The following is a 15,333-nucleotide window of genomic DNA, read 5'->3' on the forward strand; positions in this document are numbered from 1 at the left end:
CAGGGAGAAGAAGAGTGAGAAGGTACTGGGAGGTTCACTCCATGGGAGTGATGTGGTTTCATTTGCTTGGACTTTCCAATGTACTGCACCAGAGTTTTGAAGATTTTTTTTTTTTCAGGGACCTCCAGCCTTGTAACAAAGTAAACCAGAACAAATCATCACTGTTTTTTTGAGACAGGGTCTTACTATGTAATCCTTGTCTATACTGGAACTTTCTATGTAGATCAGGCTAGGCTGGCCTAGGACCTCAGAGATCGGTCTCTTCTCCAGAGTGATGGGATTAAAGGCATGCACCACCACACTTGGCTATACTTCCCCTTTTTGACTAAGTTTTCAGGATTTAACCTTTATTTTTTATTTATGGTTAATTTTAATTGGGAGTTACAGAAATGTTAAACACCATAACGCTAGACAACACAAGCACTGGACACCCTGGGTTTTGCCTGTGGATATCTTACCAGGCCGCAGTGAACACTAGATGAGGATCAGGAAGACTGAGTTTGGTTCCTAGCACCCACATAGAGGTTTACAGCCTCCCATAACTCCAGTTGCAGTGAATTCAGCGCCCTCTTCTGATCCCCAAGGGCACCATGCACACACATGGCACACAGACATACATGCAGGCAAAACACTCATACACATAAAATAAATAAAAAGACAAGAAATACCACTTTGTGGTAATATTTTATGTACTATTTTCACCACTGTATGATCAATGTATCAAATATATATAAACATTAAAAATTTATCTATGTACTTATGTGTATGAGTGTTCTATCTGCAGGTACACCTATGTGCCAGAAGAGGACATCAAATCCAATTATTGATGACTGTGAGCAGCCATGTGGTTGCTGGGACTTGAATTCAGGACCTCTGGAAGAGCAGCTGGTGCTCTTAACTGCTGAGCCACAACGAAAACACAAGCAATTCTTCAAATTCACCCCGCTCAGCCTGTCATTGTTAATACTCTGGTTTGTATGTATCTTTCTACCAGAAGAAGTTTTATATTGAAAATTTAATGTTTTCATTATCTAGCAATGTATCCCAAACATCTCTCCATGCCAGTAAATAAACTTTTAAGCCAGATGTTGTGACATGGCTACAATCTCAGCATTTCAGATGCTCAGACAGGGTATCATGAGTTAGAGGCCAGCCTGGACTATCTCAACAAACAAACAAACAAACAAACAAACAAACAAACAACACCAAAAATATATTCTCTCCTAAAAAGAAAAAAACCCAAACATGAAAATCCTTTAAAAAGTGGTGTGTGTGTGTGTGTGTGAGTGTGCATGTGTGCACACACATTTGGAAGTCAGCATTGGATGCTTTTCTCAGTTACTTTTCAAGCTGTTTTTTGAAGCAGGTTCTCTCGATGAACTTGGGCACATAGATTTGGCTCTACCGACTGTCCAGCAGGCTCCTGGGATTTACCTATCTCTGCCTTCTCAAGGCTGAAATTACAGGTGTGCCCCTGTGTTTTGCTTTTTCTAGTTTCCTTTCTTCTGTTATATGTGTGGTGAGGATCCGAATGTAGTCCATCATGATTGCAAGGCAAGCACTTCATTGACTGAGCTTAGCTCCAAATCTTCCCTGTCATACTCCATATCACACCGGCACCCTGCCCCCCAGAAAACCTTCTGAAGGGCAACATTTCATTTTAGAAGAGCTTTTTCAACATAATATCTTTATTGATTATTTGGGAATTTCACATAACATACTCCAATCATACTTACTTTCTGGTTCTCCTAGGTCCACTCTCCCCTTGTGACCTTCTCCCAGAAAAAAAAAAAAAGAAAAGAAAAAGGAAAGAAAAAAATACCCAGTCCATTTTGTGTTGCCTGTATATGCCCTGGAGCATGACCAAACTTCCAGTAGCCAACCCTTTAAAGAGAACAGAGTTCTTCCTCACTCCCATCCCCCAGCAGAAGCCAGCAACTGTGAAGTTTCCCTATCTTGTGATACCACTGAAGATTAAGAGTTCTTTTCAATCGCTTCCTGTCTAGACTACTTTTCTCCCCCCTTTGTGTGTGTGTGTGAAGGGTGATGGGGGAGAGGTTGTTACAGAAGCCTTCGATATCTCCCACAAAGTAGTTTTTAACTCACAGGAAAACTGTTCAGATAGCATCTAGAATTCCCATTTACTAAACCCTTTTTTACTCTGTGAGTGACACTTGAAATAATGTGGCATGTTCGTCACTATTAATAAACTGACACATAATGTCTAACCAAAGTCCACATTTTGTTCAGATTTCCTAAGTTTAAAATTTTATTTTATGTTTTGTGTGTATGGGTGTTTTGCTTTCGTAGATGTCTGTGCACCATGCCCATGGCTGTGAACTCAGAAGCCAGAGGAGGGCATTAGATCCCTTGGACTGGAGTTACAGATTGTTGTGAGCTGTCATGTGACTATACAGTCTTTGGAAGAGCAGCCTGTGGTCTTAACCACAGATCCATCACTCCAGGCCCCAGGATTTCTTACTTCTCACTTAACATCTAAGACTCAACCCTAGACAGCACATTCCATTTAGCTGTCACATTTCCTTAGTTTCTCAGATTGTCTATTTTGGTGACTTTGACAGCCGTGGGGAACACTGGGTAGGTACCCTGAGGGTATCTATGCCTTCCATCAGAGTCTGTGTGATGCTTTCCTCATGGTGGAGGCTGTGAAGAAAGGCTCAGAGATGATGTTTTCATCACATTCCATTAAAGATATGAACTTCTGCCTTTTACCAGTGTTGATGTTGTTTGGTCACTTGGCTGAGGTGGTGTTGGCCAAATTATTCTATGGTGTACAGTCCTTTCCTCACTTCTACTAGAAATTTGGTACACAAACCCCACACTTAAGGAGTACAGACTTGTTCTCCCTTTGAGGTAGAGACCAGGAGTCAGCTTTGCATGTTTTTTTCAGTTACTAGTTAGTTTTGTTTGTTTGTTTGTTTGCTAACTTGACACAAGCTAGAAGAGAAAACTGTAATTGAGAAAATGACTCAATGACTACATGGCTTGAATGCAAACCTGTGTGACATTTTCTTAACTAGTGATTGATGTGGGATGACGCAGTCCACTATGGATGCTGTCATACCTGGACAGGTGGTCCTGGGTTGTATAAAAACCAGGCTGAGCAAGCTATGGGGAGTTAGCCAGTAAACAGCATTTCTCTGTGGCCTCTGCTTTAGTTTATGTTTGAGTTCCTGTTCTGATTTCCTTCAGTGATGGAGTGTGACTTGAGGGTTGTAAGATGAAATAAACCACTTCTTCCCTAAGTTGTTTTTGGTCATGGAGTTTTATCACAGCAATAGAAACTCTATCTATGACAGAGAGCAGGCCAGGTGATGGTGGTACATACCTTTAATCTCAGTATTTGGGAGGCAGACCTGGTCTACAGAGTTCCAGAATGCTAGGAACTGTCTGATTCTGTCTTGAAACTCAAAAACTGTCTTAGTTAGGGTCTCTATTCCTGCACAAAACATCATGACTAAGAAGCAAGTTGGAGAGGAAGGGTTTATTTGACTTACACTTCCACATTGCTGTTCATCATCAAAGGAAGTCAGGACTGGAACTCACACACTGCAGGAAGCTGGATGCAGGAGCTGATGCAGAGGCCATGGAGGGATGCTGCTTACTGGATTGCTTCCCATGGCTTGCTCCCCATAGTTTGCTCAGCTTGCTTTCTTATAGAACTCAGGACTGCCAACAGGGGATGGCATCCACAATAGGCCCTTCCCCCTTGATCACTAATTGAGAAAATGCCTTACAGCTGGATCTCATGGAGGTATTTCCTCAAGGGAGGTTCATTTCACTGTGATAACTCCAGCCTGTGTCAAGTTGACACACAAAGCCAGCCAGTACAAAAACCCAAACCCAAACCAAACCAAAACAAAAAAGATAGAAGACAAACTAGTACCTAAGTTATTTGGATTTAATAAAAAGGGAGAGCAGTCTTCCTGTAGAAGCAGTCTTCCTCCTTCAGCCTCCCAAATACTAGAATTATAGAGGTGAGTTACTGTGCCCAGCTTGGAATTTCTTTTCAAGACAGAGTTTCTCTGTGTACCCCTGACTGTCCTGGAATGCTCAGTCGATGATGCTGGTCTCGAACTCACAGAGATCCACCTGCTTCTGCCTCCCAAGTATTGGGATTAAAGATGTGCACCATCAGGTCTGGCTCCAGCTTGGTATTCTTACATATTCAAAATATTTATTATTATTATTATTTCATAACCCTTTTGTTCAAAATTGCAAAAATAATAAAATAGCCCCACAAACATTCAACACCAGTTTGAGTTCATCAATTTCTGCTTTCTCTCTCTTTCATATTCTAAGTTACTTGAAAATGTGTTGAATACAATGTAATATTTTCTTCCTAAAATGTCAACATTAAATCAAACTCTTAGAAAAGTATTGTCATAAAAACTAAAACTAAAGAGCTAGGTGACTACTTGAAATTGATTTATTAAAATTTGAAAGTTCTGTTTTGATTTGTGAGCTAACTCTATGCAAAAAGTAAGTGTGATAGAATAATTATGGTGCTTTTAACCACGTGATTGATCATACTCGTGTGTGTGTGTGTGTGTGTGTGTGTGTGTGTGTGTGTAGGCCAGAGAGGACATAGCTCCCATAGATCTGAAGTAGCAGGTGGTTGAGAACTGTGTGGGTGCTGGGAACTGAACTTAGATCATCTGAAAGAGCAGCAAGTGCTCACCCCTACTAAGTCATCTCTTCAGTTTCAAACATATATTTTTTAAAGATTATTTTCAGTACATACCTTTAATCCAAGCATTTGGGAGGTAGAGGTAGGGAGATCTCTGTGAATTCCAAGCAAATCTAGCCTACATGTTGAATTCTAGAGCAGCTAAGGCAGCATAATAAGATACTGTCAAAAAATAAAATAAAATTAAAAAAGTTGATTCTTTCTCTTTATTTTTAATTATGTGTACATGTGTATGTCTTTGTGAGAGTATGCATATGTGTGCTCAGGTACCATTGTCAGTCAGATATAGGCATTGGCTGGTGGTTCCCCTGGAGCTTATGATGCCAAAATGTAGCACTGTGAACACAAAGTTGATCACAGTGATGTCACAGGGAGCGCTGTGTAGTCCCATTATGACCAGGCAATGAAGCAGAGTGGTGATACATGCAGGCACTGGGCTGGCACAATACAGCATTGAACACTGTCGACAATACAGGTGAACACTGTGACTGACACAAGTGGATACAGAATGACACACATAGACACTGTGGATGACACAGTGTAAATGATACTCATGTACACTGTGAATGACACACTTTTACACTGTAGATGACACATGGACACTGTGAATGACACACATGGTCACTGTGGATGACTCACATGAACACTGTGGATGACATACATGGACACTGTGGATGACATACATGGACACTCTAAATGACACACTTTGACACTGTGGATGACACACATGTACACTGTGGATGATACACATAGACACTGTGGATGACACAGGTGGACACTGTGGATGACTCACATGGACACTGTGGATGACACGTGGAAACTGGATTATACACGTGGACACTGTGGATGACACATGGACACTGTGAATAACACACTTTTATACTGTAGATGACACACAAGGACACTGTGGATGACACACGTGGACACTGTGGATGACACAGGTGGACACTGTGGATGACACACGTGGACACTGGATGGCATACGTGTACACTGTGAATGACACACTTTTACACTGTAGATGACACATATGGACACTGAGGATGACACACATGGACACTGTGGATGACACACATGGACTCTGTGGACAACACACGTGGACCCTGTGGACGACACAGGTGGACACTGTGGATGACGCATATGGATACTGTAGATGACACACATGGACTCTGTGGATGACACACATGGACACTGTGCTATCACAACCTAGCTATCATGCCAGAATGTACTTTGTAAAGACACAACTGAACATTACCATGTAGGAAAAGTTAAAGTTTCATTTTTGTTTTAATTATGTGTTTGTGTGTAGGTACACTCCATGTTGCTGTTCATTACCAAAGGAAGTCAGGACTGGAACTCACACAGGGCAGGGAGCAGGAGCTGATGCAGAGGCCATGGAGGGATGCTGTTTACTGGCTTGCTTCCCCTGCCTTGCTCAGCTTGCTTTCTTATAGAACTCAAGAATCCCTGCCTAGGGATGGCACCATCCACAAAGGGCCCTTCCCCCTTGATCACTAATTGAGAAAATACCCCACAGCTAGATCTCATGGAGGCATTTTTCTCAACTGAAGCTCCTTTCTCTGTGATAACTCCATCCCTGTGCCAAGTTGACACACAAAACCAGCCAGTATGGTAGCGGGAATTGTCTGCACACAACATGTGTGCAGTGCATGAGGAGGCAAGAAGAGTATGTTGGATCCCTTGAACTGACTGTCTATGGGTCACCATATGGGTGCTGGGAATGAAACTGTAGTCCTCTGCAGGAGCAACAAGTTAAACACTCTTAACTGCAGAGCCATCTCTTTAGTCCTCCACTTGGAATCCTTCACAAACCTTCATGCCATAAAGAAGGAAACAACTCAAACAGACAACTGAGTATCTTCAATAGAAAGGATCTTTATGAATTATCCAACTGGACTGCAATCTATAACAATGAAGACCATCCTTTCTTAACTAACCGACATATTGAAAGCACATGTTATGTTTCTCTAGCCTTTTCTCATTGGGCATCCTCTCAGGTCACCTCTGTCATGGGCCCTAGGGAATGCCATCTTTTCTGGCTGAGATCTAAAGAGTATTTTCCCATTTTTAATATTCAGAGACATTCAGATACTGTTTTTTTTTTCAAGCAGGTGGAGGGTGAGTCAAAAAACCCTCAGTTGGGTTGGGAGTTCTCCCAGAATCAGCTTATTTCAATAGTCAATTTCTTTGGAAATTAGTTCAGTTCTACAAAAGAGCTTACAAATGCTTGCCAGGACTGGGGAGTGTTATGGGTACAGTCCACTGGAAGAAGCCTGCCAGCATCTACAAGGTCTCCAGTCTTGGGAGAAAAGGCATTTTCCAGGAACAGAAGGAATGCTAGGCATAGATTCTGAGAGTGGGAAAGGTGGAAGGCAGCCCCTGGGGCAAGAGCTGGAAGTCCCACCTAGAGAAATGGGTTAGAGCACTGGGCTTCTGAGCACAGTTCCGTTGGTGATTAGAGGAAAGACTAAATACAGCAGCCTCTCCACATATGGGAGTAAGGAGGACCTGCCAGACCCAGGCCCAACAGCAGGGAGCTTATAGTTAGGCACAAAGAAGAGGAAGCCAGCTCCTCCATCGTCTCCATCTTCTCCATCTTCCCCCACTTTCCTCCCTTTGCACTCTGTGAGAATCAGCTCTGCAGGGAATTGAACTGCTGTGGTGTGCTCCAGGGAGAGGAACCCTGAGGGCTGTGGGGATCCATCTGCAGGTAAAAACTCCATAGCCCTCTGCTCCTCAATTCTGTGTTCCTGTCGTCTCCTGCTCTTGTTTTTTTCCCATCCACTGTCTGCCTCTGAGTGAACCCTTTCTTCTGCCAGATTATTTGTTTTTGCCTTCTCACCCACTTTCTTGAAGGAAGCTGCTTTTGTTCCCAGTCTCTGCTCCTATTCCTTGGGTGAGTGGAACAAAGCTTGTCTGAAGAAACCTGAAAGAGCAGGAAGATCTTTCAATGTCTGGCTTTTCTTCCTCTTCTCGAGGTGTGTTTTCTGGGTTAGAGTCAGCAGCAGCAGCAGCAGCAGCAGCAGCAGCAGCAGCAGCAGCAGCAGCAGAGATTCTCAGCATCCTTTTCAGCATCCTTTTCAGCATCCTCTTCAGCATCCTGTTCAGCATCCCCAGCATCCCCAGCATCTTCCTCAGCAAGCTGGGCTGCTCTCATGGACAGCTCTTCATCCTTACTGTTGCAGCCTTTGTCTCCAGCTGGCTACCCCTCTCTGGCTTCCCTTTTTAATTTTTTTATTCCTAGTCTGCTTTGGGGAAATGGGGNATGATAATGATACAGACATAACAGAGTTTATTTTACTGGGGTTCTCGGGTTATGGCTTTCTCCAGGGNCATCTGTTCTGGGGTGTGCTGTGTATCTATGTTGTTACCTTGCTGGGCAACTCTCTGATAGTCCTCCTTACGCTGGCGGACTCTGCGCTCCACTCCCCCATGTACTTCTTCCTGCGTCACTTCTCTGTGGTGGAGATCCTCTACACCACTACCATTGTGCCTCGGATGTTGGCTGACCTCCGGTCTTCCTGCCCCACCATCCCTCTTGCCAGCTGCTTCACTCAGTTATATTTCTTTGCCCTTTTTGGCATTGCTGAATGCTGCTTGCTTACTGCCATGGCCTATGACCGGTATGCTGCCATCTGCTGTCCACTGCATTATACTACCCTGATGAGCCAGGGAACCTATACAGGCTTGGTGGGGGCCTCTTATCTTGCAGGTGTCATCTCAGGCACTACTCACTCCATCTTCATCTTCACGTTGCCTTTCCGTGGGGCCAAAACCATCCATCACTTCCTGTGTGATATCCTGCCTGTGCTGAGACTGGCTACTGCAAGCACTTTCTGGGGTGAAGTGGGGAACCTATTTGTCACAATAACTTTTATCTTCGTCCCCTTCTTATTGATTGTGGCCTCTTATGCCTGTATTCTTGTCACCATCCTTGGGGTGGCAACATCCCAGGGTCGTCAAAAGCTCTTTTCCACATGCTCCTCCCACTTGTTTGTGGTCATACTCTTTTTTGGGACTGCGACTGTTGCCTATATGAGGCCCCAGGCTGATTCTTTTGGGAACACAGACCAGATTCTTACTTTGGTCTACACAGTTGTCACTCCCATGTGCAACCCTTTTGTTTATAGTCTGAGGAACAAGGAGGTCACAGGGGCCATGAGGCGGCTCATGAAGAGATACCTTTGGGGTCCTTGACCACAGTCCCAAGATCTTAGAGCTCAGAGCCTGATTCCTGGACATTCACAAGGAAAAAGAATCTGAGATCTGTACTGCACAGGGTGCATTCAGCCTGTGTCCAGCGTGAATGTCCAAGACACAGATATATTGTTCAGAGCTCAGCTTCCAGGACCTGGTCTTAAGCCTTGATGGTGCTTTACTCTAAGAGAAGAGCTGAATGAACACACACTGGAGCAGAGATCAAGGAAAGGCAGAGAAGACCATGTGTTATGATGTAATTCCTGATCAAGGCTGAGGCTTCTGTGGTTTCCTGTATCTATGTTCTTGAGATATTTGTCTTCTTGCTTCTCCCAGTGCTTATTGTAAGCCTTTCTCTCTGACATCATTTACTCCTGCTTGGTGGGGGGCAGGGATAGGGACAGGGACTTGGTGTTCTGGCTTGGCCTGAACGTTCATCTCTTGAGTCTTGCTTGGCAGTGCTGTAGGCTTGGTCTATCCAGTTACTTGTCTCCTGACTCACCCCAACACCTGGGACCCTCCTGAGATGTTGGTGTTCCTTACTTCACTTCCTCTCTACTGCCTTCAAAGGTATGATTTTCATTTCCTCCTTTGATCTTAGGTAGAAAACACATCTCTGTACCCTCCAGACTCTGGTCTGAAGTCTGATCTAGCCCTAGATAGATTCTTTTTTGGGGGGGGGGGTTTCGAGATAGGGTTTCTCTGTATAACCCTGGCTGTCCTGGAATTCAGTTTGTAGACCAGGGTGGCCTCGAACTCAGAAATCCGCTTGTCTCTGCCTCCCGAGTGCTGGGATTAAAGGCGTACGCCACCACGCCCGGCTTCTAGCTAGATTCTTGAAACCAACTATTTGCTATTTTTACCCGGTGTCCACGTCGGTTCTTGGTTGGATGGATCCAGCACATCTCCCTTTTCTAGGAAACCCAGCTATTGCTTGTTAATGATCTCCTTTCAGCTGTTATTCACACAGAGAGAATATCAGAGGCAGGTGGTCAAGGAACTATAAGTGAAGGCCTGGAGACAGCATTGAGTTTCCAAGTTTGTAAAAAGTAGTGCTGCTAGTTGCAAGAAATTGATATACAGAGGAAAAATATAATTATCAACAAAATGTTAATATTGTCTGTGAGAAATTACTGCTACCTGCTTTTATTCTTCATTTGCATACATGCACGTTCATAAAGAATAAAGATAAGATTATATTGTTTAAACTGCGTTTCAACAGTTTCTACTTTATTGCCTTACATTTGCACATTGTGACATGACTTCTCAAATGTACCTTGAAAGGATATGATCAGTCATATCCTTCAGTGTGGTATACTATAATCTTAAGAAACGCCCTGTTGTTGCAGCTAACTTTTGTCATGGATATTGACATAAATATTCTCGCTTACATCTTTGTATTTACACATACTTTCTCCTGTATACCTTCTAGAAACTGGATTGTTGAGTAAAATGTTTTAAATACTTTGCCAAATTACCCTCCATAAGAACTTTTATTATGTTTTATAGCTGAATTGAGAGCCTCCTCCTACAAATTTCAGGGCAGGAAAGTCATGTAAAGGCCCAGGAAAAAAGGAAGTATGAGGAAGTTTTAGATAGATAATTTGATATTTATTTATTTATTTAATGTATGTGAGCACACACCAGACAAGGGCATTAAATCCCATCACAGATGGTTGTGAGTCACCATGTGGTTGCTGAACTCTGGAAGTGCACAGCAGTGTTCCCAACTGCTCAGACACCTCTTTAGGCCCTTGGTAATTTTTTTTAAGGTGGGAAGAATAAGATAAATGTGAGTCATTTTCCTCAGTTGACAAAGGATGAGGTGAGACATGTGGATTAGCAATGCACCAAAATGCATGAAAATTTGACCCAAAGATCTACTTTCAGATAGACTCAGTGTCTGATCAGTCAGGCTTACAGTGAGGCTTTCAGATGTTGGAGGTGTTGAGCCCCTGGAATTTCCTGAGGGCTCACCTTTCTATGGAGATCATCAGCTTCTGTTCCCTTGTTCGTAGATATAATTGTCTTTTATCTGCCATCGTGTCCCATTCAATTATCTAAGCTGACAGACACATAGTGATTCACGCATACACATTCTAGACTTTCTGGAATCTATTATTTGGCATTACTTGACCCTAAGAAGGTATGATTGGATATGAAACACTATTCATCATTAATCAAGAATTTCCAACATTATCAGTTTTTGTTGTTGCTGTTTTGAGGCAGGGTCTCACCATGTAGCCTTGGCTTGCGTGGAACTTGCTATGGAGATCAGGCTAGCCACGAACTCACAAAGAATTCACCTGCTTGTGCCTCTCTCAAGTACTGGGATTAAAGTGTGCCTTACATGTCTTCCAGTTAGCTATTTTTCAGGTATCAAACTCAATGTAAAAATTATTTTTGCAGACATAAGCTGTATTTGGGAAGTATTACATAAATCAATATTTAAATTTCTACACAGTATTTGAACTATTACATAAATCAATATTTAAACACTTCTCTAGTGGCATACATTTTATTTGCCTTATAATTATGTCATAAAAATCGTAACAAAGTTTTCTATGCAGTTAATTTTCCAAGCACTATCCCAAATTAACTTCGGTTTACCATGATGTACAGCCCAAATGTTAGTCATGATATGAAGAAGGCTGGAGGTCCTGCCTCGAGCTGTGTCTCCCAGGAAGCATTCCAGGAACACCACACACTCATCAACCATTAACCATCAACAGACATTTTCAAATCTTCATAATTATTCACAATATATATTTCTGTTGGTTTGTTTCTTCTTTCCTCCATTCTTCTATTCCACCCTGTTTGAATCCCAAGAGCATAGGGACTTTACCAGTTACTTTCTGATATCAGAAGCATTAGTAACCCCAGAGTTCCTGGTCCTGTGAGGAGCTATCCGAAGTAGCCTAGACTTTCCTCTGAAGTTTTAGTGCCATGTAGTTGGGCATCAAAGTGTAGCTGGACAATTGCTGTTACTTTTTCCCTGACAGGGTCTTGCTATGTGGCTATATAGCCTAGGATGGTCTTGAACTTGTGTCAATCCTCCTGCTTTAGTCTCCCAAGTGTTAGAATTATAGGAATGGACCCTGCATCAGGAGGTGTTTCTCTTATTTCCAGTTTTCTCCATTGGTTCTCAGTATTCTCTCCACTCATCCCTCTTGCTCCAAATTACCAATATCACTGTGTTGTGAAACACAGTGATCAATTTTTCATTCTTCATTGTACTGAATCTCTCAGTATTATTGACACCATCAGATCCCCTGCCCATCCTGGAAATTTTCTTTAGTATTGGTGGCTTCTAAACACACAACTTTGGACTTGACTTCTCTTTGTATTTTTAACTATTTCCCTTTAGATACTGTAGCCTGAATTCTACCTTGTCATGGCTAATGACAATTGTGATGTCATATCACGGTGTCTTACAATGAAGCTGTGATGGTTCAGTGGATCAGTGCTATATGAAATTGGAGCATTGTGATGACATACACACTAAGCATCTCGATGGCCCTTATTTTATACTCTTAATACTAACTTATTATTTTGATGTACAATCATGCATAGTTTGGGATACAGTGTGACATTTCAGAACTCATGTGTAAAGCCTGAAGATCATGTTAAGGTAACTGACATTTCCATAACCTCAGACATTTGTCATTTGTTTCCCAGGAGACTTTTTTCTGACACATCACTGGTTTTATTTTGTTTTTGTTGTTTTTGTAGATTTACTGTTTGGTCCCAAGTAAGTCTTGGTGGATGGTACATTTTTAGGAGTCTATTAATTTCTTCTAGGTTATTCAATTAGTAGGTATATAATAATTTGTAACAAGCTCCTGCATTGACTCACACTTCTGTAGTATTAGTTATAATATATCTTTACCTTTCACTTATGATTTTGCTTATTTACATTTTTTTACCTGGTAGTCTCATTAAAGATTATCACCTTTGTGTATCTCTTCTTACAAACAACTTTCAGTCTTGTCAGTATTTCCTATTTGACTTTTTACTTTTCCCATCAGCTTGACTATTTCCCTTCTTGTTTTCTGAATCCATGCATTGTTAATGCATGCCATCAATTTTTAAAAAAATCTTTTTCATTGATTCATTGTGAATTTCACATCATGCACCTAGTCTTGCTCATCCCTCTGTTCCCTCATATCCACCCTTTGCTCTTGCAAATTCCCTCTCAAAATAACACACACACACACACACACACACACACACACACACAGACACACACCACTGCCACCACTACCACCACCACCACCACCACCACCACCACCACCACTACCACCGAGCCCCAAAGCATAGAAAACATCTCATTGTGGAAGCTGTATTATATCACAATGTGTTCCATGGTATATCTATCTGTCCATACTTCTTCACTTGCAAATGTTCATTGCAATGGGTCATTGGTCTGGTTTGAGATCTCTGGCTTCTGTGACACTATCAATACCGGATTCTCACTGGGACTCCTGCTGATTATCCTGTTGGTAGCCTGTGTCATGGAGATCCTGACATTTTGGATTGTCAGAACTGGTTCTTTCACATGCCCCAACAGTTCAGAGATGATGTAGGTTTTGGGGTAGGCCAACTCAAAGCCCTGGACTGGGCCTGAGTGGTAGCTGAACTGGTCAGTGTGCCAGTTCTCCCTTATCTCCACCACCAGGTCATGTTCTCCAGCACTGCTCTTGCAAGGCACCCAATGCTGCCTTTGGCAGGAGGCAGGGTCAGTTCTCCTCTCATGCCCTTGAGGCTGGGTTGCTTGCATCTATGCTTCAATAGCCAGCTACATTGTGCTGTTCAGTCAAGGTGTGAGCTCCACTCTCCCAAGTGCTGCAGCCTGCAAGGGGCTAGGACAGCTTTTCTGCTCTCAAGACCCAAAGGCCAATTCTCCACACTGTTGCAGGTAGTGAGGCAGGAGGGCATCATCCTCTAATCACACGACCTCACACAAGATGAGTGGCAGGGCCAGGTCTCCTGTACTTTTGCCCTAGGTTTGGCTTACCTATGCCCTTTCAACTAGAGCCAGCCCCACAGTGCTGCACAGGTGAGGTGCAAGACCCACTCTCCTGTGTGCTGTAAGCATTGAGAGGCTGGGCCAGTTTACCCATTTCTATGACTCTATGGCCACCTTTCCCAGCTGCCTCAGGTAATGAGGGGCAAGTGGGGGAGGGCATTACCCTTGAACCCACACTACCTCATGGAAGATGAGTGGCAGAGCCAGCTCTGCCACCTTCTTGGCTTCAGGGTAGGCTCACCTGTGCCCCTGCCACAAGCATCAACTCTGCTGTGATGTCCAGCTGAGGTATGGGTTTTGCTCTTCCAAGTGCTGCAGGTGGTGAGGGGCAGGGATAGCCTTCCCAAACTTATGACCCTGTGGGAAGCTTTCTTAACAACTTTGAAACTTAAAAAAGTTATTTTAGGGCTGGTGAGATGGCTCAGTGGGTAAGAGCACCCGACTGCTCTTCCGAAGGTCCGAAGTTCAAATCCCAGCAACCACATGGTGGCTCACAACCACCCATAATGAGATCTGATGCCCTCTTCTGGTGTGTCTGAAGACAGCTATAGTGTACTTAAATGAATAAATGAATAAATGAATAAATCTTTAAAAAAAAAGTTATTTTATGTGTATGGATGTTTGTCTCACATGTATGTCTGTATGTCACATGCATGAAATGGTGGTGGAGGTCAGAAGAGAGCTTACATATTGAATTCTAGGGCAGCTAAGGCAGCATAATAAGATACTGTAAAAAAATAAAATAAAATTCAAAAAGTCGATTTTTTCTCTTTATTTTTAATTATGTGTACTTGTGTATGTCTTGTGAGAATATGCATATGTGTGTTCAGGAACTCTTGTCAGTCCAATATAGGCATCTGTTGGTTTCCCTGGAGCTTATGATGCCAAAATGTAGCATTGTGAACATAAAACTGATCACAGTGATGTCACAGGGAGCGCTGTGTAGTCCCATTATGACCAGGCAATGAAGCAGAGTGATGATACATGGGGGCACTGTGCTGGCACAATACAGCATTGGGATGCCACACGTGGACACTGTGGATAATACATGTGGACACTGTGACTGACACAAGTAGATACAGAATGATGGATGTAGACACTGTGGATGATACACTTGCACACTGTGGGTAACTCATGTGGACACTGTGAATAACTCACGTGGACACTGTGGATGACACACATGGACACTGTGGATAACTCACATGGACACTGTGGATGACACATATGGACACTGTGGACGACACAGATGGACCTGTGAATGACACACATGGACACTGTGGATGACACACATGGACACTGTGGATGACACACATGGACACTGTGGATGATACACATGGACACTGTGAGTGACACACATGGAAACTGTGGATGACACACA

The 15,333-nt window shown here is 43.0% G+C and overlaps 1 protein-coding gene across 1 annotated transcript; it reads left to right on the plus strand.

Moving 5' to 3' along the window:
* Window positions 1-7,928: 7,928 nt before the first annotated feature.
* LOC110304050 (olfactory receptor 9) lies at window positions 7,929-8,968 on the plus strand. Its single transcript, XM_021175301.1, has one exon. The coding sequence runs from the start codon at window positions 7,988-7,990 to the stop codon at window positions 8,924-8,926; it is 939 nt and encodes a 312-aa protein (XP_021030960.1). The 5' UTR covers window positions 7,929-7,987; the 3' UTR covers window positions 8,927-8,968.
* Window positions 8,969-15,333: the final 6,365 nt, after the last annotated feature.

The sequence above is a fragment of the Mus caroli genome, chromosome 10 (genome assembly GCF_900094665.2).
Source record: "Mus caroli chromosome 10, CAROLI_EIJ_v1.1, whole genome shotgun sequence".
Lineage (NCBI taxonomy): Eukaryota > Metazoa > Chordata > Mammalia > Rodentia > Muridae > Mus > Mus caroli.